Source organism: Trypanosoma brucei, chromosome 9, assembly GCF_000210295.1.
Source record: "Trypanosoma brucei gambiense DAL972 chromosome 9, complete sequence".
Lineage (NCBI taxonomy): Eukaryota > Euglenozoa > Kinetoplastea > Trypanosomatida > Trypanosomatidae > Trypanosoma > Trypanosoma brucei.
The window spans coordinates 1,870,519-1,895,996 of NC_026742.1; the positions used below are offsets into that span (position 1 = coordinate 1,870,519).

The 25,478-nt window shown below is 49.1% G+C and overlaps 12 protein-coding genes across 12 annotated transcripts; all 12 read right to left on the reverse strand.

Annotated features, from left to right (window-relative positions):
- Positions 1-700: 700 nt before the first annotated feature.
- Positions 701-1,336, reverse strand: TbgDal_IX8860 (hypothetical protein, conserved; the record flags this gene model as incomplete). Its single annotated transcript, XM_011778774.1, has 1 exon — positions 701-1,336. The coding sequence occupies one exon, from the start codon at positions 1,334-1,336 to the stop codon at positions 701-703; it is 636 nt and encodes a 211-aa protein (XP_011777076.1).
- Positions 1,337-3,208: 1,872 nt separating this feature from the next.
- Positions 3,209-4,102, reverse strand: TbgDal_IX8870 (reiske iron-sulfur protein, mitochondrial precursor; the record flags this gene model as incomplete). The annotated part of the gene is made up of 1 exon (XM_011778775.1): positions 3,209-4,102. One exon carries the CDS (start codon positions 4,100-4,102, stop codon positions 3,209-3,211), a length of 894 nt encoding a protein of 297 aa, XP_011777077.1.
- Positions 4,103-4,793: 691 nt separating this feature from the next.
- Positions 4,794-6,761, reverse strand: TbgDal_IX8880 (hypothetical protein, conserved; the record flags this gene model as incomplete). The annotated part of the gene is made up of 1 exon (XM_011778776.1): positions 4,794-6,761. The coding sequence occupies one exon, from the start codon at positions 6,759-6,761 to the stop codon at positions 4,794-4,796; it is 1,968 nt and encodes a 655-aa protein (XP_011777078.1).
- A 373-nt stretch (positions 6,762-7,134) lies between these two features.
- Positions 7,135-8,103, reverse strand: TbgDal_IX8890 (chaperone protein DNAj, putative; the record flags this gene model as incomplete). Its single annotated transcript, XM_011778777.1, has 1 exon — positions 7,135-8,103. One exon carries the CDS (start codon positions 8,101-8,103, stop codon positions 7,135-7,137), a length of 969 nt encoding a protein of 322 aa, XP_011777079.1.
- An 830-nt stretch (positions 8,104-8,933) lies between these two features.
- On the reverse strand, positions 8,934-12,965 carry TbgDal_IX8900 (hypothetical protein, conserved; the record flags this gene model as incomplete). Its single annotated transcript, XM_011778778.1, has 1 exon — positions 8,934-12,965. The coding sequence occupies one exon, from the start codon at positions 12,963-12,965 to the stop codon at positions 8,934-8,936; it is 4,032 nt and encodes a 1,343-aa protein (XP_011777080.1).
- Positions 12,966-13,694: 729 nt separating this feature from the next.
- On the reverse strand, positions 13,695-14,855 carry TbgDal_IX8910 (hypothetical protein, conserved; the record flags this gene model as incomplete). Its single annotated transcript, XM_011778779.1, has 1 exon — positions 13,695-14,855. One exon carries the CDS (start codon positions 14,853-14,855, stop codon positions 13,695-13,697), a length of 1,161 nt encoding a protein of 386 aa, XP_011777081.1.
- Positions 14,856-14,887: 32 nt separating this feature from the next.
- Positions 14,888-15,268, reverse strand: TbgDal_IX8920 (conserved hypothetical protein, unlikely; the record flags this gene model as incomplete). Its single annotated transcript, XM_011778780.1, has 1 exon — positions 14,888-15,268. The coding sequence occupies one exon, from the start codon at positions 15,266-15,268 to the stop codon at positions 14,888-14,890; it is 381 nt and encodes a 126-aa protein (XP_011777082.1).
- Positions 15,269-15,880: 612 nt separating this feature from the next.
- TbgDal_IX8930 (metacaspase 5, putative) lies at positions 15,881-17,359 on the reverse strand (the record flags this gene model as incomplete). The annotated part of the gene is made up of 1 exon (XM_011778781.1): positions 15,881-17,359. One exon carries the CDS (start codon positions 17,357-17,359, stop codon positions 15,881-15,883), a length of 1,479 nt encoding a protein of 492 aa, XP_011777083.1.
- Positions 17,360-18,481: 1,122 nt separating this feature from the next.
- TbgDal_IX8940 (hypothetical protein, conserved) lies at positions 18,482-19,060 on the reverse strand (the record flags this gene model as incomplete). The annotated part of the gene is made up of 1 exon (XM_011778782.1): positions 18,482-19,060. One exon carries the CDS (start codon positions 19,058-19,060, stop codon positions 18,482-18,484), a length of 579 nt encoding a protein of 192 aa, XP_011777084.1.
- Positions 19,061-19,892: 832 nt separating this feature from the next.
- On the reverse strand, positions 19,893-22,151 carry TbgDal_IX8950 (hypothetical protein, conserved; the record flags this gene model as incomplete). Its single annotated transcript, XM_011778783.1, has 1 exon — positions 19,893-22,151. The coding sequence occupies one exon, from the start codon at positions 22,149-22,151 to the stop codon at positions 19,893-19,895; it is 2,259 nt and encodes a 752-aa protein (XP_011777085.1).
- Positions 22,152-22,286: 135 nt separating this feature from the next.
- On the reverse strand, positions 22,287-22,682 carry TbgDal_IX8960 (conserved hypothetical protein, unlikely; the record flags this gene model as incomplete). The annotated part of the gene is made up of 1 exon (XM_011778784.1): positions 22,287-22,682. The coding sequence occupies one exon, from the start codon at positions 22,680-22,682 to the stop codon at positions 22,287-22,289; it is 396 nt and encodes a 131-aa protein (XP_011777086.1).
- A 17-nt stretch (positions 22,683-22,699) lies between these two features.
- TbgDal_IX8970 (hypothetical protein, conserved) lies at positions 22,700-25,207 on the reverse strand (the record flags this gene model as incomplete). The annotated part of the gene is made up of 1 exon (XM_011778785.1): positions 22,700-25,207. The coding sequence occupies one exon, from the start codon at positions 25,205-25,207 to the stop codon at positions 22,700-22,702; it is 2,508 nt and encodes an 835-aa protein (XP_011777087.1).
- Between the last annotated feature and the right edge of the window lie 271 nt (positions 25,208-25,478).

A 25,478-nucleotide genomic window follows, 5' to 3' on the forward strand; every position in this document is an offset into this window, starting at 1 on the left:
ACAACAAGTGTAAATGTGCGAAAACAGAAAAAACGGTCATATGGAAGAATATATATATATATATATATATATATACGTGCATATATATAATATTTTTGTATGCGCCCTATGTAGTGACAGGCACTCTGCGTCACTGTTGCTGCGAAACACAGTGGCGGAAGAAGAAAATGCAACACATAAACATAAGAGGCGGGAACAGTAATGTATGAGTCGCTAAACAAAAAATAATAATAATAATAATAATATGGTAGCGAGAAGAGGCAGCGAAGTGAGGTCCCCGGGTCAACTCTCCCGCTTATTCCTTTTCTTCATCATCTTGCCAAATTATAAATGAACACATAAAAATGTTCCCATCCCTTCACTATGTAGTAGCTAATGCAGTTTCCCCTTTCCTTGTAATTTTTTTCTTTGTTTTTACTTTTTCCCCTCCCCGCTTGTCTGCCTTCCACATGCAACGGGACACCATAACAGATCAAAAATTAAGGAAAAAAAAATGCCGCAACACCTGAGGAACGTGGTGGCCCAACGCTAACGTCACCAACTAACCACATCAACAATAAGTTCACACATTTCACATCCCCATGATTTACAGGCGGCAAAAATACAAAACAAGGTAACCTGAAAAATTAGTGAACAAAACAAAAGGAGTTAAGTGCACAACAATCAAACAAAGTCACAGAGTGCAGGTGTAAGAAAACACCTACTGCAACCCTGAAGTGCGATATAGTGCCAACATGATCATTCCACATGGCCTATCGCACAACGCTGACATAAGTGACTCGGCCCCAGCTTCTGAACGAACATTTTTCCCACGGAAAACCAAACACCACGTCCGATCACCGATTAAACCCACTTTTGCCATAACTTGGCTGGTGAGCGCAAGCGCAACATCTGCCTGGTGACTTGTATGATCCCCCATGTCTTCCATGGCCCTGTAATGAGTCCTACGTGGCGGTACGGTAAATGTGAAAAGATAACTCCTCCCGGTGTCCCCACAAGTGACGTTAACCTCCACCTGCTGCAAAACACCGGAACCACCCGTAATGCTATCGTCTGCAACGTCACTAAACATCTGCTGCCTGCAAGTGAGTCGCTTCTTCGTCTCCTCATGTGCATCGGCCAATGCGTGAACGGCGTTGCACCATAAGTTGAACCGACGAGACGCGCCCTCCGTTCCTCCCAAAGAACTCCGCACAACACAATCACCTGGAGGCACCACGCCACAGGAACTAGGAAAGACGCTCAGCTGCATCACTTCACATTCTGATGTGAGTGAATCATCACGCCGGCGCTTCGCTCTGCCATGGAAGGTGGGGATTTGTCTTCCAGTTGCCATGAAAAATAATTACCACAACTGCAACTTCACCCTCTCCCCTCTTCTTTTGCCCTCTGACTTTTTCTTCTTACTTATTTTTACTTCCTTTTTTTTTTTGTTAATTATTAATATTTTCTTTTTCTTCTGCCTTCTTCCCTCGTCTAACTGTCGCGCCTTCCACAACTACTGCTGCCGCTGTAACCAACAGCAATCTAGCAGATGGATGGCTGTGAATGGGAATGGGAAGAAAGGAGAAACGGTGGCTTTACCGGCTATGTAACAGAAATTTTTCTTTAAAAAAAAAAAAACAATGCACAAAAATGTTATGAATATCCGTAACTATGGACCCAGTGCATAAATGCACCAGTTACGTTGAGGATGGCGAGTTACCCCACTTTTCTTTTGCTTTTTTTTTTTTGATGATCGAATGATTGAACGATTGTTCACCGTCGATCCCCCCTCGCAATTGAAGAGCGACACCAAAAGGAGTGTAACCTCCCTCTAATGTGTAATAAACCTAAAGTTAAAAAAAAATTTAAAAAAAAGACAAAGGACAACAAGAGAATAATTATTTAAAAGTGTATAATGGAAAGGGAGGAAACGGCATGATTAAAGAGAAAAAAAAACGGCAGCAGTACCCAATAATATAAATTGATTTATTGATATATAAACGCCTTCAGTCTTGACGTCCAAGGCGGTAATAAATAAAGATAAGAGAACGAAAAGGAAATAAAAAGGAGTGGAAGGAAAGGCGTCGTCACGCACACAGATATGTATGTTATTGCATATGGGCATCAGAAAACACACACAAACAAACAAACAAACAAACAAACAAACAAATAGACTACTACAAATGCCATCAAAGTGGTGGCATTGTAAAGCGAGACAAAATCAATAAAAGAAATATGTCTAAACAAAACAAAGTAAAAATAAATAAGATGTGGATGAGAAACCCTCCTACAGCAAGAGGAAAGAGGTGAATGAAAAAAAGCATATGCATACGCTGCTAAAAAATTGCAACATACTCAAACCTTCATTCCACATCCTCCTAAACACTTGGTTGCCAACACCCTAACGTGATAATATTTCCCCTCTCCCCCTTTAGATCTACCCTTTCCTCATCTTCATTCCATTTCTTTTTTCTTTTCCTTCCCTCTTCTTCTTTTAAAGCTCCCCCATTATCAAGCACTTTCCTTTTCCTTTGTTGTTATCCTACTCCACTAGAATTGAACAAATAACGGTTTTACATACGAGACGAGGTACATATATATATATATATATATATATATACGCCAACGATGGCGGTTCTCATAGCGATAGCCATAATGGCCTGTTAGCGCTAATCATGATAATTGACGTGGCTAAGACTACCATCAAAATCAGGGATACATACGCACGTAATTTTGTTCCTTTTTTGCTTTTACCTTCCCCCTTTGCTCCCATAATACCACCACCCCTGCATCATTCCTGTAAGTGCGGATGAAAAGGCGGGGGAAAAAAGGAAATAAAAAAAAAAATTAAACATTTAGCGTGATAACAGTAGGATTAAGATTTCATCATCATCATCATCACACGCTAACAAATTCCAAACTCTCACCATCACTCTTACTTTCCCCCCCCCTTTCTTCCTCCCTTTACACCTTCATCACTCTTTCACTACTACAACTTCCATGTATGTTCATCCTATCTTTTTTTCCGGTACCCCCTTCTATTAAATGCCAATAAAGATACATATGCACCAACATGGCCACGCAAACATGCGCGTACACTTAACCATTACGAAAAGGAAAAGGAAGAAAATGGAGAAATATCTTGCTCACACAGACACACACACACAAAAAAAAAAGAAAAAAAAATCATGAACGCATATCCTGAAGAACTGCATCGCTTTCCCTATAGTTTTCCCAAATATATCGTCTTATCATCCACCCAGCGGTACGGCGGTACCTCCAAGTTAAGAGGGGCGGGACCTTGACGAATACGACCTGAAGCGTCGTAATGACTGCCGTGACACGGACAGAAGAAGCCACCAAAGAGACCCTCGTTAGGAATGGGAATGCACCCGAGATGAGTGCAAATAGCGATGACAACAGCCATTTCACGATGGTCAGGGAAGCGGGCCTCGTCCGTTTCGGGATGCTTCAGTGCACTGAGTGGAGTCCCCAGCACATCATTCATTTGGCGCTCTGAGCGGCGATAAACAAACACGGGTTTGCCCCGCCATACTACAGTCTTGCATTCACGGTCCTCTAGCTCACCCACCTCAGCCTCAATGTTCATTTGACCAACCATGGACATGGCCGGCTGTCCAACGTACCACAGCGGCAACACGGCATACCGCACCATAAGAATAACAAATCCCAACAATGCAGAATTCAGCGCATAGTCTGTGACGCGCGCACGGTCCTCTAATTCATTAGGCAACTTTGGTTTCAATATGTACTTGCGGAAGAACTCCTCGTCCCACATGGAAGCGTCGTAATCCTTGAGAGCGACGCCGGCTGTGGCCTCAATGCGTCCCTCACGAGATCCCTCCGGATATGTGTTGAGAACAACCTCAGAAGAGGTATCCACTGAACACAACGTTGGGTCGGAGTATTTGGCGTATCGGCCGTACTTGTCTGCCATCTCCTTCGATACGGGTGGTTTTAGAAATTCGTCGGACCATGAATTCACGGGTCTGTCCTTTACAGTTAATGGGTTGGAACCTTCAAGTTGCTTAAAGACCAGCGATACGCGAAGGAATGCCGTGGGTTGGAAAGCTGATATGCAGGACCTGCGGAACATTTAAAGTGCTTATAGTTTCTTTTTCTCTCTCCCTCTCTTAGAGCGTATATATTTGCCGCCGTCTGGAGAATACAACTGGTACGGGGTTCACCTCACACGTTAACGGAAACAAATGGTAACACTGCAAGGAAACCAATTTCCCTTTTTGTGAGTAATAATAGATAATACCACTGGCTGCTTTGTACGCGCATCGTAATAGAAGTAGGTGGATTGAAAAGAAGAAAGTAAAAAAGAAAAGAAAGAGGAAAAATTAACAAATATATAAACATATTTGCTCCCACAGCTGTGTAGACACTAAACGAGCAAATATACGGAAGGAACTATACTTATCAACAAGGGGCTCATGCGGATAAAAAAATTCGCGCCCGAAAGGGACAACTTTGAGAGAACCAAGGGGTCCCACACACCAGCAACACATAACGGAGCAAACGCTCCAGCCTTCACAATAACTGGTTATCGCTATTGTAAATCAACAGCAAATAGAAAACCAAATATATAAATATACACACAACTAGAAAGGAGAAACACAAAAGGGGAGCGACGATGACAGCAACACTCGCATCCACCCCTCATACATTCAACAACTCGATTCGAATAGATTCGCCTCTGTGAGGGCTCCACTTTCTCAAAGCAAACTCCTACAAAACACACATGCAAAAGCAAAAAAAAAAAAAACATCCACCAGATGAAGTTACACAACACTCACTGAGGGATACATCGGCAACCCAACCATGAAAGCAGCACGACGTGTGCTCCCATTTGTTGTTGCCACAATAACAGGTGTGCGTGCCCGGGAGGAGCGCAAGCGGGATGACTTAAAAAGCACTGGGGGACCAGTGCCGTCACCATCGCATATGTTTCTTTCGTTATGGTCACTATGATGTTTGAGAAAACTCGAGCTTTGACTGTTGTTGCTTCCCCACTTTTCCTCCGTCATGGCTTCAACGACACCTGAAACTAAAAGGTCCAATTCGCCCTGTCCCTTGACGGATGCCGATTCGCCTGTTAGTCGCCCATTTGTTACAGAGACAATCTTTTCCAATTGCTTTGCAACGAGCACACTCGCATAATGGGCATCACTCAACAATGGGGGGTTGGAGCAACTTGGCTCAACCCGCGCAGAATCAGGAGCCAAGAAGAATCTTTCTTGACTTTCCTCCAATAGAGCCACTTCATCCTGGAGGCCAAGCAGAGTAACACCACCACAGTGCTCCTTCATGGATATTGAATAGGGGCTCAGCGGACGGTTACTCTCCAGTGCCGTTTGTTTAGTGGTGGTGTTATGCATCAATGCCAGAAGCACACGACGTGAGTGGAAACGCCGAGAGCCCTGATCCTCCAGCGCAGAATGGGCGATGTCGAGGAGGACAGAGTACGGTACAACAACCTCGCGATGTTTTGCAAGCTGTAGCAGGCGGTTAAAGTGTTGAAGAACGAAACAAGAGTCGGGTACCACAATGTCGTGATGAAGTCGGCGGCGAATAATAAATTCAACGCGCTCTGCTGCACCTTCAATATCTGTACCACCAAACACTTCATCGTTTGGGTCCGTCCATCGAGACGCACCTAGCCTATTCTCCTCGGGTTCCTTGCTTCTTCGTTGGCCAACTCGGGAATCGGTCCTCGCCCTCATGCTGTAACGCCGCGGTAGAACGTCGTGAGCCTCGCCAGGGAGAACCAACGTGGCCGCAGCCCGACGTATAAAAAGTGCATCCCACGATGCTGTGACGCAATGCATAAACTTCAATGGTTGTTTACATAGCGGCCGCATGGACTCGGTGAGGGCCTCAAGAGAGGCAAGCTTCTTCTCTTGTATGCTACTCAAACCCTCACTACCAGCAAAACGACCAAAGTCTTCAAACAACAGTCGTTCTCGAGCCAACTCGCTTGTGGGTGTCGTGAAGACCAGCGGGTGGTTCAGCACCGCACGACCAAGGTCTATAAGAGGCTCAATTTCAACCTCTGATGCGAGACGGACGTCTTCCACCACGCGACGCATCTGCGAAAGAAGATAATAAAGACCCAGCTGACCACCTAATCGCTGCGTGGTGCGTAGTAGCTGTATATTTTGTTGAAACTGAATGCGGAACTGCTCTGCTTCCGATAGCTGTGTCAGTTCCAAGCCTGCTATTGAATAAATCCCTGCAGCACCACCTTTAGTGGGAAACCATGTCCTGACAACACTGTCACCGCCGCACGAAGTGTCCAAACTACACTGTGCCACGGCAGCCTCAATACCAACATCACCAACACAGTCCCCACGCTCAGCTGCTATAATTTCAGCCACAATCATACTTTGATGTACGCGGTGGGGTTGCTGACGCAGTGCCAATAAAGCAAGTTCATCACTAGAAAGCCCCTGCAGCGACTTGGGGCTTAAACCCGCCGATGCCGAAGGGGGGCGTCGCAACTTTCGGGGATGCCACTCCATCGCGTGTCCACAACGGTTCAACAGCCCGTGGACGCGAAGGGCCTCAGACGCTTTGCGATGCAGTAAACAAACCCGCATGCATTCGCTTACCGCCTCGTGAAAAAGCCCAACATCGCACGTGCTACGACTGGGCCCAAGGAGGGTGTAAACAACTTGAAGGGCAGCCTCCCACGGCGTCATCGTATCGCTGCACGCGGCTCTGAAGAGGCCTTTAATCCGCCCATCCATTCCGTAGGAGTGATATGTATTCCACCCTCACCTCGCTGCAAGAACCGGTGGACAGGATTGAAAAATAAAAAAAAAACAAAGGAACAAAAAGATGAAACTTGCCGCACTCATGTCGATACCACACACATAAAATAGCAAAACAAATACAACAACAAAACACACACTCGAAATGCAAATTAAAAAGAAGAGGGTTGGGAGACGTCCAGAAACCGGAAGGGAGAACAAAGAAACCTCCCTCCAATAACGGAACGCACACTCCCCATTACGAGTGAGCAAAAACTCACAAACGAACGGAGTGCGAGTTGAAAGGGGGGTATTGTTCGCGACAACTTCGGCTTGTACGGGAGCCTTGACGCGAATACCGGGCGCTCCTTCAATCAGTTAAAACACAAAGTGAAGAGGAAACGAACAGCTGATCCGCCGATGTCACGGAAAACGTGTCATTGAACTTCGGACTCCACAACTTGCGTGGCCACTTCCTCTTCGCGGGGCGATCAGGGGCCTTCACAGCTTTTAGCCCCCTCCGCACACGAATCGTAGCGGTCACCTCGTAGCGCTCTCGCGACGCCCAAGCTAAGAGTAACTCCACAGGACACACCTCCTCAATCCACTGCTGCACAAGCTTCCGGGCTATCGCCTCACTCACTGTTGAGGGCCGCCAGACGGTAACGCCCTTCACTCCACCTTCTGTTGCCGCACTGTAAACAAATGTAGCGCCGACGTCTCCATCACGACCGCTACCAGCCAAACTACTGTAAGTATTCCCACCGGTCCCTTCTATTCTTCCATACCTTTCCCACGCGTCCAATACAGGGGTCTTTAGTGTGGCAAGTATAAACATGAGCAGAACCACTAGAAAATTTCTTTCGCCAAGCCGCCTAGACGCCCTGCGCTTCACCTTAAATCTTATCTCAAACATGTCGTTATGCCCCTGCGGCAAAAATGGCTCCGTCCATGAAAATTTTTCACAGAGAGTTTCGGTGGCATGAATGCGGCACGCTGCGTGGTAAAGCACCTTAGCTGACGCGCAGTGCACGAGACGGAGTGCGACTTCTGACAATGAGAACAGCTCCGATGATTCCCACCTATTTAAAACCTCTTCACCATGGGTATCGTAAACATATCTCAATTTCCCATCCATTAACACTTCGTAAGAGCGGGCGACGGCGCAGAATGCCTCTCTTGCCCTCGGGTTATTTGGGTTCTTATCGGGATGAAGCTGAAGAACTAAACTATGGTAGCTGCGTCGAATGGTTCTCTCATCCGCATCTTTGGGAACTTGCAACACCTCGTAGTACTTGCTGCGGTTCTCGAGAATCCAATTGATGCGAGTGTCATCCATCACTAGAAAACGATGAGTTTGTGTACAAGTCACCTACTCTCTTCTCCCAGTAGATACGCAATGTGATATGTCTCTTTCCCTACCACTCCCTGCACACAAGCGCAATGATAATACGTATTCGCTGCTTCGTGGTGTAGTGCGAGTATTACTTGACACAGAAACCACCGCCCGATGTCTGACACGGGCAAATGGCCTTTAAAAAAAAAGAATGCACTTTACCTTATCACCATCACGCCGCGGGTATGTGGGTGACGTTAGTGGAGAAAAATAAAATGAAAATAAAAAAACAATGGGACAAAAAACAAAAACGAAAGAGTAAAATGCTAGCAAGGTCACATATATGTATGCATTTGCATTAGAAGATGTGGCATCCACAAAACTGAGCACGCAAAACAAAAAAAATCGAGTGAAATCACAAAAAGGGCACAGAAATCTCGAGAATTGAACATCTCATATCACGCAGGAAGAAAACGGGAGAACACAGTAAGTGCTTCCAAAACCTTTCCACACCCCGAAAACTAAACTCACTCTGTATGTCTGTGTTGAAGTAAGATAGATTGTGAAAAAAGATGGGACGCTAGAGAACAGTAATAAGTTTTAAACTAAACAATGAATAAATCGAAAACATTCGGCTACGAATGTGAAAATTTAAAAAAATGGATGTTTGCCGAGGCCTAACGGCAGCAACCTGCTTCACGTTGGTATCCTTGCAAGTGACACGAAAAAAAAAATGAACACGCTTAAACAAACACAAAAAATAAAAGAGAGAAACCAGTGGCACAGTCACAGGGGGGGCTCAGTGGCTGGTTGGAGCGCACCACACAAATCTTTCAGGAAGCAACCATGAGCTCACCACCACCTTCTGCAGCTCTGAACACGATATCGCGCTCCATATCGATACTTATTGCCTCTACCGGCCAACGCAAGTAGAAATCTTTTGCGCGGTTGACGGGAAACGGTCCACAACGCTCCGCTTGCAACTCACACGCCTCAAGGACTGCCCGCACCGCTTCATAAACATTTAGAGACGGGCGATTGAACTGAGCAACAGTTGCAGCACTACCCGAAACCAGTAACTCACGCGGTCGCTTGGCACCGTTACACAGTTTGGATTCCTCCCCCAGTCCTGAGAGAAACACGGCAACCGCCTCCCGAAGCCCACCCGCTTCTGCCCATGAGGGCCAAGCGTTTAGAAGGGCCGCAAACACCCAGCCACCCTCAGCTACACCCACGGAATGTACCGGATCATTTCCCTGCTTCTCAGACCTGGTACCAGCAACCACTACTCCGGTAAGCAGAAAAAAAAGGCCCAAAGCCTCTAGAGAGCATGATAAGTGCGGGAATTTCCCCAACAGCTCGTGGCACACACGAGATGCAGCAACGGTCTCGCAGTGGTAAAACATCAATTCGCTTACCCACGTGAGAAGCAGTGGCGCCGCCACTTCCAAAAATTGGTTCATCGCGGAAGACCAACAACACTTCATGCGATGTTCAACGCTGCAGATTACAAACGCACGCAACGTTAAATTTCCCGGCGCAACTTTGGACCACTCGTTTAATGGGATTTGAACAGCAGAGTGGTGCCGGCCAACCCCACAGCGCATCATTTCACCCTCCACCATCCAACAGACCGTTGCCCTCGCTGCTTCAATACAGGGAGACACATCCCCGCCCTTCACCATGTGGTTTAACTCCGCCCCCAGCTCCACCTCATGACGTAGAGCAAACTCGCTACGATGCGCACGTCTCAGCAAGAGAAATATCGTCATCCACATGTACACTTGTCCACTCGGTTGCCTCACGTTCTGAAGTGCCCATTTGAAAAGTGTGTGGTCGCAGCAGCTCGCCACACTCACGGGAAGCCGAGAAAGCGACAAAGCAACAAGCCGTGCAGCATGCCCTACCAAAAACGGCGCGGCTTCCCTGTAGAGTAGCAGTGGTGTCAGGTGCTGCTCGAGAAGTAAGCGAACGAACTCAATAATCACCGTGGTATCAGTACTTTCCTCTGCATGTAAACATCGACACAAGAAAGAAATGATGCGGCAACTGAGCGGGTGGTCATTTGAGGCAGTACGCCGCCGCAGCGTGTTAAACAGCAATGACAAAAACAACCCGCAGCCAGCAGCATGATTCACAACAAGGGAACAAAGAGTAACCTGATCCTTGTCTCGATGTTGGGAACCGGTGAAGAGATAATCATGTGCTTCTTCTATGCGTCCCTGTTCCCTATCACTCTCAATTTGAATGATGGCACTTGAAACAAGGGCAGCCAGCAGTGCCTTGCCCCACGTTCGAGCCCCTAGCGCTTCTAACCATTGGGGTTCTGCGGAACGGAACATCTGCAGGTGCGATAGACGTAGCTCCTCTGATACGACAGAAGCACCACTGACAGAAACGCAGGCGTTTAAATGAGAAATATCACGTTGTGGTTGCTCTCCCCCCCACTTATGGATTGCCAAAGATACCTTCAAAGCGGAAAACTCGGCCACGGAACAGCGGTCCTTGCTTGGAATTACATCATCACCCGTCCTGTACGCACCACTATAACCACCCGACGCAAACACCTGCCTCGCACCTTCAGTGAAGAGCGGAACAAGCGAGAGCTGTTCAAATAAAAAGGAATCGAGCTGCCCACTCCCCAGTGGCTGCTCACATCCCGCGGTGGCTAGGGCTAACAGAAACGAAGCCGCCCAGTGTGGGTGCCGGCGCAAGGAGTTATTGACAAGCAGTTGCGGAGACATTAAGCCATCAGCCCCTTTCACGAAGGTAAAGTAAATCTGTCCATCTTCCCCCGTCAAGTCACGATTTGCAGGAGCTAAAAGCAGGAAATCATTCATGACACTAACGCGGAGATCTGAGAACGAAGACGGTACGCTGAGCAGCAACGTCAGGAGGTTGCCCCGGAGAAGGTGGCACACCTTTTGTTCGAGCTGACTGTCACCTATGCCGAAGTCGTCTCCCTTACCAACGAGACGTCTAATCACGGTGGACCCCATCTTCAAGATGGCATCACCCAAACTACTGTCAAACACGAGTCTGGTATCCGGTATACCTCCGTCATTCCGTATCTGAAACTGACGTAGTGCCTCCCCCAGAAGGCCTACAACCAACTGCATGAGCAGCACTTCACACCCAGGAAGCAAAAAGGCCGCCACACAAATAAGACTGTGGAGCGCCCCGCACGGGATTGTACGGAATTCGCTGGGGAACAACTGCTGGTCAGCGTGGTAGTTACCACCCGCTTCAGTACCCGCCGTAGCCTCCCCGCAGAGCTCCCACACGACGTGCAACAAAGTGTTTGTCAACATAGAAATAGTTTCAGGAAGAAGAGAGGCGCCTCCACAATTCTCATGTTTGCATGCTCGCTCAAGACAGAGACATTCCAACAGAAAGCAGTGGAAGGATACGGAACTTCCATCGCGCACGCTGCGCACTATTTTTTCGGCGACATCGTTAAGGTTGGTATGGCGGTCAATAACGGCGTCCACGAAGTGCGGGCCTCTCACCGCGTCCTCAAATGCCTTCCCACTGATAGATGAAACCTCAAACAATACGCACAACAACGGTCCGTAGGGCACACTACCACTTGGTAGGTTGTTTAGCAGTCCCACCAAAGCAGGCGCTGTATCAGCTGAGGCGGTTCTCAGTGCTTCAATAATGTAATCAGACAGATCAGGGCATTCACCCAAGAGAGGCTTCTCCACAAATAGCTCTCTTAGCGCCTCAGCCGCTGCCACCACAACATCTCCATTAAGATGCAGCAGCAAAATAATTAAGTTACGCGCAAGCCCCAGCGCGTCGCTCAAAGGCAATCCGTAGCTATCACTCTTGCCGCCCGCAGTGCCAGCAGCAGCATCATGGTGCGGCAGAGGGGTGGTAGTAAACAGCGCCGTACGCGTTGTCCCGTACTGCAAAACGAAACGCGTGAGGTAAAGAGCATTCGCAACTACCGGCTCCTCCCCACGAAACGTTTCCAACGCCCACGTAAGATAGGTCAAGAAAGGTGACCTCCGAACACCCCACGAAGAAGCAGGGAGTGCATTTGCTAGACTCTCGAGCCATACAGGGTGTTTGGCGCACGCCTCGAAGGCCAGGTGGAGCAGATAAAGCAAGATCTCCACTCGGAACGCATCTGTCAGTGCTGTAGTGAGAGAACACATGTGTGGCACGCAGTGCTCCGCAACACACCACAGAAAAGGGGGACTCGCCTCCGCCAGGTCCGTTAGCAAAAGAAGCGGCAGAGGAACGGAGAAATCATCCGCTGTGACTTTTACCTCCTCTGATAACCCAGCAAGGACTGTTTCGCATAGGCATATCGAGAGACCCACTGGCGGCTGCGACAACAGCGTTGTATGTCCCTGGACAGTAAAGTCGTAACTGCGCCCATCCATACCAAGACACTCCGTGTGACAAAAAAGGCCACTCTCTGTTGCTTCCTCAAGCAGAGTAAAAACAAGAGCAAGCACCGACAGACCGGCTTTGTACAGCGGCATGTGGTGGTGAAGCGAGATGCAACGGCAAATCTTCGCCCCGAGATCCTGCAACAAACCCGCGAATCGCAAGAGTAAATCCCACGGTGGCGACGACAAGCAACCCTGTGCAGGGACGTCGACAAAGGAGCTTTCGTGCAGGGAGTTCGTGCGGTGTTTGACAAGCACTGGGGAAAAGGTGTATTGTAACGATAGCATGATATCCTGTAAAGTCTGCACGACGTGCAACGCGGGAAGTTTGTCGAATCGATCAACCAAACAGGATGCACAAAGCGTGTGGTGAGGGGGAAACTCCCGCTGCGCATTCTTTGGCTCCAACAGGAGAATCATATGCTGTGGATCACAACACTCATCTACTTCCCACTCGCTCATATAAATATATAATGAATTATTGATATACGTATGTGTACGTTGACCAGGCCTGGGGGAGTGGTGAAAGCGGAGCGAAAGAGAGAAAGGAACAGAAAGAAAAAATATAAAATAAACGAAACGCAGATATGGCTCGTCACTAAGAAAACGCGAGAAATTAGCAGTGGAAAGCAACACCTTGAACTCTTGTCCGTTATAACAAAACTTACCGAACGTATCCCCGACGCAGTGCGATACACAAACACCCCCTCAGTGGGATAAAAGAGGTTATAACGTCGGGAAGGGACATATGAATAAACAAATAAATGAAGGAGTAAACAAATGATAAGACGAAGATAGACTAATGAGAAAACCATCGGTGTGCAGCTGAATGACACATATTTTTTTTTCTCAGACGAAGCGATAGTGCCCGCTCAGGGACTTCGAGGGTTACTGTAACACCACCTACGCGTGCCCATTCCCACGCATACACAATCTTTTTACGACACTGCGGTTACGCAATAATAATCACGCAGCGAAGCATATAGAAATACAGGAAAAAATAAAACAGTATTATATGTAAGTGTAAATGACTGACGATAAAGTTGAAAATATTCTTCCCTTCACCAACCAACCAACCAACCAACACCTCCATCGCAACAACAACAACGACAACGACAACGACAAAGCCTCGGCAGCACATCGACCAAAACCCCTGCGATTGTCTCCCCTGCGCTCCCATCGCAACGTAACCTATTCCCTGGGTTTTTGGACGTCTGGTGACCCACCACGAGCACTAAGCGCCTCAAGTACCTCCGGGTACGCTACGACGTAATACGTCGTTCCATAGTGCATATTCCTAAGTTCCTTTATTTCCAGACGTGACTCCTTCAAGTACTCCCTAATAGGTGAATTCCACTTACAGCCGTGTGTGTTTACGCTGTGTCGCTCCTCAAAATAGTCGAGAAACCAGTTGATTGGTAAATACGGGCTTTTGCCGTGCTCAAGTAGAAGAATAAGACCACTTGATTTAACGACGCGCTGCATCTGCCGTAGAGCCTTGAGAGGATCATGAAGCGAACACAGTCCAAACATGTCAACTACGCAGTCAAACTCACCATCAGCAAACATCTCAAGGTTCTCTGAGCGCACACGGCGCACGTCATACTTGGGATATGCCGTCTGTGGTATGCGATACCGAATGGCCTGAAGCTGCTGGGCGTTTGCATCACACATAACAATCTCATGGACAGCGTATGGGTACGCCCCAATGTTCTGTCCGTGACCGGCAGCGAGTTCAAGCACCCTGCCGTACGTTTGCTGAAGGAGCTCCTCCCTGAGCTGTCGCACTTCCTTCGGTTGCTCCACCCATATTCGAAAGAAGGTCAGCACCCCACCCACTAGTGAGATGCAGAACACAACGGCGCTCCAAGTTTTCACACGTTCCTTCAGGGGAAGTTTCGCACGCTGCAGGCGGAAGTACTCGCGTTGCTGGTAGTACTCGTGATGCCAAAAGGGTTTCACATGGGTGGGAATATCATCTGTGTAGTCGTAGAAGTTTTGCTTCCCTCTCGAAAGAATGGGAGGGTACGTTGTATCCCACCGCCAAATAAGAGCCTCAGGCTCCTTGTCCCTTCCATCCCTTGCCAAGGCGTGCCGAGCATACTCCAGCACCACGTCATCCGATGGTTCGAGGAACCCCTCTCTCCTCTCCACACCCATATTTACGTTCGTAATTGACGAACTCTTATCAGAACTGGGGCTGACTTCAGGAGCAACGCCCTCCGTTGATGCCTCCTCCCGACCGCTGCCACCTCCAGATTTCGTGCCCTGAAACCTACGAGCAGTGGTCACCACGGCACGAAGCGGGCCCGCTGCACCGCTCCTCATACATGGAATAAACCGCCGGAACATTTGCGAGTCTAATAATGATAAAAGTACCCGCACTATTTTTCCCCCCTCCCTTTTCGTCTCCTTTCCGTTGACCACTTATTGATGAGTAAACCCCCTTCCTCCTCGCCCCTAACACTAAGTAGCAAAGGGATTGGTAACGAGCAAAGTGAAAAGGAAAAAAAAAAGTAGTACTGCACACGCTCGTGGTAAAAGCCCTGTACAACATGAGGGATCAAAGCAAGCGACGGAAATAAAGGAAGCAGAAAACAGTAGCTAATAGGGAAAAGTCGGAAGTGGTCACATGACCAAAACCCCTTCCGGGTGTATGCAATTGCACTTGGGAATAAGTAAAGAGTAAGAGGAAGGGAGAAACAGACGGGGAGGGAGTTCAATATCTTTACCCAACCATGCCACCCTTGTGCACGCACCATCATCTAGTGGATGATCGTGCAACAACAAAACAATGGGACGATGCACCACTACCGGTAAGGTAACTCAAGTTATCTTACCGGTAACTGAGACTCTCTCCCCCCCCCCCTCACGAATAAGGAAGAACCGTCCCATATTCGCATCAGCAAAACGGGGACAAGAGAGTAGGGGTAAATATTTTTTAAAAAAGAAACTGCTTGGTCGTTTCCTCTGCCTCGCTTAATGATATGACTATAAAGTCACGCTTTCTACACACGTTGAACAATGTCGTAATACTATATTTATTTATCTCTGGATGTGCATACGCGCCTTCGAATGAATAAACGTAGAAGCAGAACAACAACTCACTGGCGGATTTTTTCTCTAAAAATAAAAAAATAGGACCAATGCGACTAGCATACATATATATGATATATGCAAATACAGTCCCCCACTACCCCTACGATGGATAGTCAGTAAACCCTCAACAACATTCCTACCATCCCACTCACTAGTCATTAAGGACAAAGGAAGGATAAGGGGGTGAAAACTAAACCGTCCACTTCCGGTGTGTCATAAAGAAATTAAAAAACGGTGGGAAGGGTGGGTCATAGACATCTCCCCAGGGGTCAACTCGCTCACTTGCGGCCGGGTTTACCCTGCGAAAATTTCATACAATAGCTCATCGGGTATCCGGGTCGCGCCGGTTTATTTTCTTTCTTTGGTGGTGGCGGCGGGGCTGGCTGATGGTGTGGTTCCGGTTGGTAATACGCCTGTTGTGGTGGTTGATAATACGCCTGTTGTGGTGGTTGGTAATACGCCTGTTGTGGTGGTTGGTAATACGCCTGTTGTGGTGGTTGATAATACGCCTGTTGTTGGGGCGCCGGGTGCGATGATGGGTACTGCGTCGGTGGGTAAACCTCTCCTGAAGCCCTTCCTCCGTCAGAAACCCCCGGATTTGATTTACCGTTGCTGGTTGATGCAACAGGGATCCCCATTACTGGCTGAGAGTGTGGCTGAGATACGGAAGCAGGGAGTGTTGCTTCGTGTGGTTGTTGATATGCCGGATGGGGCGCCCACGGTTGAACATACTCCTGAGGCAAATGCTGCACCAGGCTTGCGTTCATGGTAAGGGGGCCAAAGAGAGAAAATTGCTTGTACAAGTCAACCGGTTTTGAGCTTGATAATTGTGGTACCTGCTTATAGCCCTTCTGGCGAAGCACCTCCCTCGTCTTCATAAATATGTCGATGTAGCTGTATCCTGTAGTATTAAGTAATGCCCAAGTGAAGGCCTGCGTAGCCGCGCCGCCCGCAGCTACGGTTCCGTTACCGAAGGACGAAGTGTTGGTTACGTCCGCACTTGTCCCAGAGTCTTCACAGCCACTGAACATTACCACATCACCCCGAGAGTAGTTATCCTTCCGTACCATCCGCATTTCGTGTCGCTGGTTAGATGAGACATTCCTGCCGGCCACGAATGCAAAGGGGAGGTCCAGCAACGAGGCGGAATGACAGCAGTCAAACACTGCGGTCATGCGCACGCCGGCCGGTAGCCCCTTGATCATCAGTTCAAACAAATCATCATCTAGAATGGCGCCTGCCTTATCGTAGTCTAAGGGCACAAGGCACTGGTCCATCTTTTCGTTCGAGTCACGTCCTCCCTTCGTCTCCGCTCCATGTCCAGAGAAGTGGAAAAACAAAACGTCCCCTGGGCGTACATCGTACACAAGCCATGCCATGTACTTGATAATGTTCTCACGGGTTGGCATGGCCGTGAAGTTTGGAAAGCGGCGGTCATCCACAAGGATGCAGCACTCAGATATGGGGAACTCAATTCTCTGCAGTGTTTGAAGCATATGCATCACGTCATTAACACACCCACCGAGTTGTGCACTCGAGCCCGTGTAGTTGATTCCAATGAAGAGTGCCTTCACACGTCCCTCCGTGTAGGGTCTGGGAGCCCGGTAAGGAACCACTGGACGACATTGGTGCGCCTCTCCCATCGCCTTCTTTACATCCACGCGCTTCGGCCGTGGAACCCTGCCAATGCTGTTAACCACATAAGGCAGGACTGCGGTCGCAACCTGTCCAAATAGCAAAGCGAGAGCTGCGTCCATTGCTTTCTGTATTTTATCTTAAATGCTTCACCCTCTTTTCCCGAACAACTCAACTATTCTGATCCAAGCGCAAGGGAGTTAAGCAGGGAGTATTAAATGCTGAGTACGTACAAACTCACCCAACCACAAGCTTTGAATCCAATCGTCAGCCTGTGTTGCACACGCTTTCGAGAACAATATCTCCACGGTCTGTATGACTATGGGCTCTCGCAACTCTCTCCTCTAAGAAGAAAGACACAACAGAAAAATTATAATGATTTTTAGCGGTCACGTTGCTCTTTCCTGGTGTCCTTACAATAAATGCCAACCACTACATTTTCACCCAGTTCCGTGGCAGTGAGAACAAATATCAAAAAAAGTGAAAAATAGATGAGTGTAATCTGGCCTCACCTTCGCAGCCAGAAACAACAGTAACACAATACTAACAAAAAAGATGCGTTAAGGGAGTTCAGCAACCTCCCTCTCTCAAATTACTCACACACATGCGTACCAGGCGACTACTCCAACACGCAGACACAACGAACTCACAAGGGAAATACAAAACATAATCAACATGAACCACTCCAAAAAACAGATAAACAAGGGGGAAGGACGTTGGGGGCCGAATGAAAACGTGCATAAAACGAAGCTGGGGTGAAGAGGCAATGACTCACCCAAACTTGCGAGGAAAACAACATTTTTTGCGAGTGTCTCGAGATGCCTGCCGTCTCATAAGCGGCAAATGCAATGCTCGCTAACTGACCAGGGCCAACCCTCGGATACGAAACATTAGGAAGGCACGCACAGCGGAATATGCGCTTGCGTTAGCGTACATGTCCCCCTTCCTCTACTTTTGTGACATTCGTCCACGTGGCAAAAAAGCATATTAATCCACTGTTTTCACAGCGCCGACGGGCGATGCCTGTCTCTGCTACCCGGCGCACTGCAGTTGTTTCATCGTGTGAACGTCACAAACCAGCGGGGAGTTGAGACTGCCACACGAAAGGGAGAACAAGTGCGGCAGGACCTCGGACCCTGCCGGTTCAAACTTTTCTCACACCCCGCTGAAAAAAAAAAAACTTTGCAAGAGACTAGTCTGAATTGGCAAACTCAAACTCCAGCTTTACCATCACTTGACTTCACCTAACCCCTGAGGCCGCCTCGGTGTTGCAGCAATGATTCATCCGAAAGAATCGTACAACCGGGAGTCCTACCACACACACGTTTGTACATTTGTCGGCTGCTATCTAGTGCCTTCTTCAAAGGGCTCACACGTTCTTTCGAATCTCGCGACGAAGGGACTGATGCAGGTATTGGTTTCTCCGACCTCGGCCCCGCACCAGATGTTGTGGACGAACCACCAGTATGCTCCGCCGCCCCCTGGAACACGGGGCAACTCTCCCTATCATTATCGGCACCGGTACCCCTCTCAGTAACTTCTTTTATCTCCTCCTCAAACTTAGCGCTTTCAGCAAGAACCGCCCCAATCTCTGTGTTAAGTCTTAAAACCTTCTCGGTAAGTTCGTTGCAATCATCACTACATTCCTTTAGCTCTTTCTTTCTCAGCAGCCGACGCGCGGCTTCCCCCTGTGTTGAACGAGATTCCGCCGCACAGGAGCCGTGGTGGTAACCAAACCATAAACAAAGAACAAACAGCACGGTTATAATACCCAGAGCCATTGGTCGGATGAACTGCTGATCATTCCGACGCTGCTTCCACATTTATGCCCGAGTTTCAGGGGCAAATCTTCTATAAGAGTCGCCCTACTACGAATGCAGTGTATTTGACGTTCTGAAGCACACCCTCTTTTGCTTCCCGCTCAGTGTGCCAGCGTCAGGACGCCAACGGAATAGGCAAAGACAGCTAGAGTAAAAGGAAACAAAAAGAGATGAATTACGAAAAGATAAGGAAAAGGAACAAGCAATATTGCAACCGGGGGCACAAATGCACCAAGGATTATCGTCAGTAACAGTAATCGTCAAAGGAACGGGACGTGATGACAGCGCAGAAGGCTGTCTCCTCACAACTCCCCCCCCCACTACTCCTTACTTGCATGTGTCCAGTTACTGCTCGCTTACTGCTGAACAGTACTTTGCACCCCAACCCCCCCCCCTCCTCATTCACTCGCATGCACTTTTATTTATCTATTTTTTCGAATTCATCCCGTTATGCATTACAAGCCGTGAGTTCACCCAATTCCTTCGTAGGTGTACCTCAACTCTAAACTCACATCACCTTTACGCATGCATAGCCTCGTTCTACCCCCACCCTTTGCGATCAGTAAAACTGTCTGCAACAACACAGCGGTTGCGATCCCATAAATGGAGAAGGAAGGAAAGAGACAAAATCTGTAAGAAATAAGGGGGAGCAGAGAAGATCATACTTTCCAGTAAACACAAGTGGGCACAAATACTACCACGTGTGCCCAGGAATAGGAAATCATAAATGATCGGAAATGGAGATGAATATATATATATATATATATGTAGGTCGTTTCCTCCACTCTATACAAGACATCACACAAGGGTCTAGACATGCAGCCACACTTATCCCCTATAGAAGCCTCATCAGCTTCTCACGAATGGGTGCCGCTTTGACGTTGTAGCTGGCTAGATTTCCCGAGTGAGCCGCGAACATAAGCTCCAACGCGCTACTAAGCCGTGGGAGGAGTGTCCGTGGCCGCAGAGAACGAGGAAGGTTGATTGCAATGCTAGCCGCACGATCCAGCACGGAAAGAATCACCTCCGGATGCATGCGAACCGAAGCTGCACACTGAAGAACTCTGTCAGCTGCACGAAGTAAGTGCTGCACGACCCCAACAGGTAAACTGGCGGTGGATCCGCCGCCTCGTTGTGCGCTAGCACAGGCTTTGCGATACTCAAATAGGGCCGCACATGCGCACAGGACATTCAGCATGCGTAGGTTTTGACTCGCATCGACAGAAATAAATGAGCTGCTCAACGCTTGACCCACACGTTGCACCTCGTCTGACAACAGGGCGTTGGGAGTGCGCAGGATCTCCTCAAAATGTACCTGAACGGATTTAGACTGTTGGCTCTCCAACGCAAGCCACACAGCGGACGCAGTGTCGCCACACGTCATCTTTTCACGGATCAACTTTCTGTTAAGTACGTCAACGGCCTTGTGCCTGTAGAAATCAACGGCGCTAATCCACCTGCTTACGGTAGCACTCGCCGGATATTTGTCGTGCAGCAGTCGACGGAGAGCAACCTGAAAAGGACTGTTATCCTCCCACGATGTCTGGATAAACGTTTGGAGGGACAAAGACGTGTACCGATCACGCACCGCGTTCGATGTCTGGCCAATCACGGTGCGGTAGAGCTCAGCAGGATTCATGAAGGGTGAGTACACTGTGTAAGTAGCTGCCGTACGCCACAGAAGTGGATGCCACCTGAAGAGTTCAACGTAGTCCCTAATGAGCTCATTTCGGGTGAAGGTGACAGAAATTTGATCCACAGGTGCGCCCATGGGAGGTGCACAGATGTCGGCCACGTGTGCTGCCATGAAAAGTAAAGAAAAGCCACGAAGACTTTTGCCTCCCATGGGCAACTCAACCGCATCTCCCAACAGATGGTCATCTCCACTGTCAGTGATGCTAACATCCTCCCCATAAACACCCGACACATCCTCACTGCCATCACCAACATCTTCACCTAGACTAGCAATGCTCGAAACTGGGCTAGAAACAAAGTTGCTATCACCATCCTGGCCCTTCAGTCTTCCGGTGGCCGGAACCGACTGAATATGCTCATTTCGACGCACTGCATCGCGTACAAACTGCATAACACCAACTACATCAGCCACGCACCGGCAGCCAAGTAGCTGTTCCACGACGGCGACGTACCACGGTCCCTTCACCGTACCTTCCCATGAATCCCAAGCCGTGCGGAACAAGTGATGCATCTGTTGCAACGTCATGGGCGGCCCACAAACCACGCAAACAGCGGCTACGTAATCCACCACATCAAGATTAAGCAGGCAACACATATGCAACACCAGCGCTGCATCCCCACTAACCATGAGAAGGAGATCTAGGCAAAGGGACTTCAACTGCTGCGCCACCTGCATTGCGACGCCACCCTTCCTGTTCGCATTCCCTAAGATACGCTTACAGTCAACAAGTAACCGGTTCGCGGTGTCTGCCCAGGCAGCGTGCACTACACCGCTAGCTGGTGGGTGGAGCAACAAGTGAATGACATCCGCCAGCGCGCTCTCCTCCTCTGCACTGAATATATCCAAACTGAAAGTGCGCAAGTATTCCATAAATGTGCTGAGGAGTTGCGCACTGATTGGAAACAACCCTGCCAGAAAGCAGCGCTGCATAGCGACCATGCATGGTCCAACGATCTCCATGAGGACGCCCTCTTTTCCAGGTGTTGACGAGCTGAGCTCGTTAAGAATCTGTTCCACACCTTCAGGGTGCACGAACCTGGAACGATACCAATCCACGTACAACCCATTCACCACGAGGCCGTCGTCGCCACACCCTTCGAGGACGCCAAGCACGATAGAGACAAGCTCCCACACAACCCCAACCGTCAGATCAAAAGGCACCTCGTCACTAACCGCCTTGAGCCGCAAAAAGAAGAGGTCCGACCACTGGCAAAGAGTTTCCGGGGTCGCAGCAGCAGAAGTTTGTTCTCCCCAAAGCGCCTTCATCTCACGGGGTTGACCATCGGGCAATTCCACGTACGAGGCAAAGCGATGTCGTTGCAAATGGACGAAAGCGTCAAAACCAGACCGTACCGCCGTGATAAATGAGGGGGGCAGACCGGATGCCGTGCACCTCATTCTACACTCCTCCCAACTTGCTTACAGTTGCAAATGTGGTCGCGCGCAAACCTAACTGCTCACACTGTCTCTGTGTTGACGGAAAATGAAATCGTACGAGAAGGAAGTAGCACTGTCTCTCTTCAGACTGCGCACTCAACGATATAACGGGACAAAGGGAGGAATGTACATCATAAACAAGCACTCACGTTCGTTTAATCCCCGTTCAAAGCCCAGGCTACACATCAAAAGCAGAGCAGCAGCTCCACATATACGTATATATACACGTGGTCGGGTCGTATCATGGGGAAGAGTGGCTCGGCAAAGAACAGCACCACTCGATGCAGAAGTCCATCGAGTAACAACTGGTACGCACACACAAAAACAAACAAACCTAGAACTCTCAGACTGCTTTTCCGCAAACCGCAGTGGAAAAACAACAACAACAACAAACATCAGACAACCCTCACACCCACTTTCACCACCACAACTATCACCCCCCCAAAAAAAAAAAAAGGAAAACAAAGCACAACTACGAATTACACTCAACATGGAGCTAACAAGGCAAACTACTGCACGTCCTTGTTGCACTCCGTAGCTTCCTCCTTGCCAGTGTCGTCTACCACCTCCACAACATCGGGAAGCATTATTTCACCCTTTGTCATCTCCGCACCTGTCGCATCGTCCAAAAAGACTGCCCTACCAACATCGGGCTGAGGCGTAGTATTGAGTTTGGCGCCGGTGGTGCTAGACTCGCTAGAGCTGTCAAGTGGAAGCCGCAGCAGCACACGGAGGGCCAGTAAAGGCAGCTCCTTCTGACACCCCCATACAAAAGCAGCCCCTGTAAACACAACCCCAAGCACGAAGAACACTTCCCCCACAAGGTAGGCGGTAAAGTCGCCAATCGTGCGATCGAGAAGAATGGCAACGAGCCCTTTCGCCGCGGACACCCACGCTACGGTTGACCATCGTGGATCTGCTGTGAAGAACTCAAGGAAGACAGTGGTTGAAACCCATGGAAAGGCTATATACAGAGTCAAGTTGTACAATTTAGATAGTACACCAACAACTGACAACCCAAAGAGTGTAAATATCAGAACCGTGTGCGCAACAGTGTACCTCAAAAGCACCACGGAGTGCAGCTTAGCAAACAACGTCAGCATGACCATGTATTTGCCACCAGGCCAACGGCCCACAAAGCTTGTGTAGCCCGTACCATCACGGGTGGCGATGTCGTGTAATTCATTTCGCATGGCTATCAAAACAATGGCCGTCTGAATGAGTGCCACAAAAGAGTGGGTGCAAAATGTCGTGCCAGTGTAGAGAGACACTACGCAGAATAGGCCGTTACAAACAGCACAAACGGTGGCAAAGAACACATTGACCATCCTGCAAACACCCGAGAAAAACCACCACAGCAGCCCCCACGCAGCCTGTGCCTCCGCAGCAAGCAACTCCTTCTGCAAGCGATACAGATATGCAAGCGGAGAGCAGAGGGCGTCCCCAATGCGAGACAAGTCGTAATCCAGAAAAAAAAGCGACAGCGTTTGAAGCATCCAGGATAAAGTAAGCTGCAGTGCACCGTACAGTGTCTGTAACGGCCAGCGTACGACCACTGTCAAAATCACTTGTACAATATTTAGGCAGTACAACACCAAATGCCACTCTGCGCGCAAAGTCCAAAGAAGCACGCGCCAAAGACCCGGGACGAGCTCCAACGCATCCAGCACCAACCGGACCGTCTCGAAGACACAATCGACAGACCTAACACCAAGTTGAAAGCGCTGGTCTTCAGCGTGCTCCAGGAGAGATTTCGCACACAAAGTCGAGTTAGTGCCCTTCACAGCGCGACAGTACGCTCCCGTCACAAACACGCCCACGTCCTCCAATAGCTGAAGGACGTCCGGCATGAGGTTCCAGCACGTCCAAATTATCGTTTGGACGAAAGCAAGAGAATTTGCGACTACTGTAGCTGCGATGGGGATGACGACACGGTCGGCGATGAATGCAGCGCCTTCGGGTATGTTCCGCACTGCCATGGGTAAATACCATACGCAGCGAAAGAAATATGGTACTTCAGCCCTTAACGCCGTCGGGACAAGGGTAGGATCCCCCACGAGCTTCGAGAAGCGATGACTCACCGCACTAGGAAGGCACAGCAAAACGTCAATCTCGTCCTTGAGAATCGACTTACCAACCGCCTGCAGTTGCGACAAAGCGTCAGCACATTTGTCTGCATGGAGAATGCTAACCACAGCCTTGAAGTTGCCATCAGCATAAAACTCTACGGTAACGTTTTCAAATGTTGTGCTGGCGTCCAGGGTTAAGCAACGGGAAAAGGTTTTCCCGTTGCTATTGCCATCCCTAGCACTCGAAGGGAGGCCACAACGCAGAGTGACATCTTCCAACCGACCACTTTCTCCGAGAAGAGCCACCTGGTGCAAAGGCAGGAAACCTCCGTTAGCACCATCACCAAGACAACTCTCCATGGAACCGATGCGGGTGTTGGTGGCAAATGAAACTAAAGTGTGACGCCGCATGCCTAGTTGTCGTGTCACGGCGCCGGCTTGAGTGGGAATTGTACCAGCAACCGCCCCGCTGCATGGCTGCCGTGTCAACGTCACGTCGTTGTACATCACGAGAAGATGTTCCGGACCGGTGGCTTCCCCCGTTGGCCAAAGGGCTATTTGTCCACGGTACCGTGAGGTCCATGTCCTAGCCTTAGGTGGAAGTGTGACGTGAACGGTGTGGCTGAGCTGCTCCAAACACTGACCGGCCAAGAGGAAACAGAATAAGAAGGTGGTAGCGCCACGCTCCCACGTCCTCACCCCAGAAACCAGTGCAAGCCCCGCCCCAGCCGATACAAGAAACCATGAGATGCTGGAGAGTGACAAGGAGACCAGCAAGCAAACAGGTAGACATATGAGACTAATGTAATGCCATCGGAGGTTTATGAACCACGACGGAAGCCGGGATACGGTGGACGCAACATGTTGCACCAAAAAGACAAGTCCAATTGTAGCCAAAGAAACACTGAAAGCGATATGCAGATCCCTCTCCTCCAATGTTACCCGCATGACGATATCTGGTGTCCTTCAAAAGTTCTACGCCAGTCCACTCTACTTCTGTAATCAACTAAGTACAGGTCGGTGTCCCCCTTCCCCCCCTCCCACGTCCCAGAGAATTACCCTTGGCAACCAGTGCCCTTCTCAAAGTCGCACCTCCTTTCCTCCCCCCTCTGGAGGCACACATTTGGATATAAACAAAAGAAACCAACCGAGAGAAAAGGGAAATGGGGATACGCAAAAGTACGTGTACATCATGGGGTTTAAGTGAATTAAGAACCCT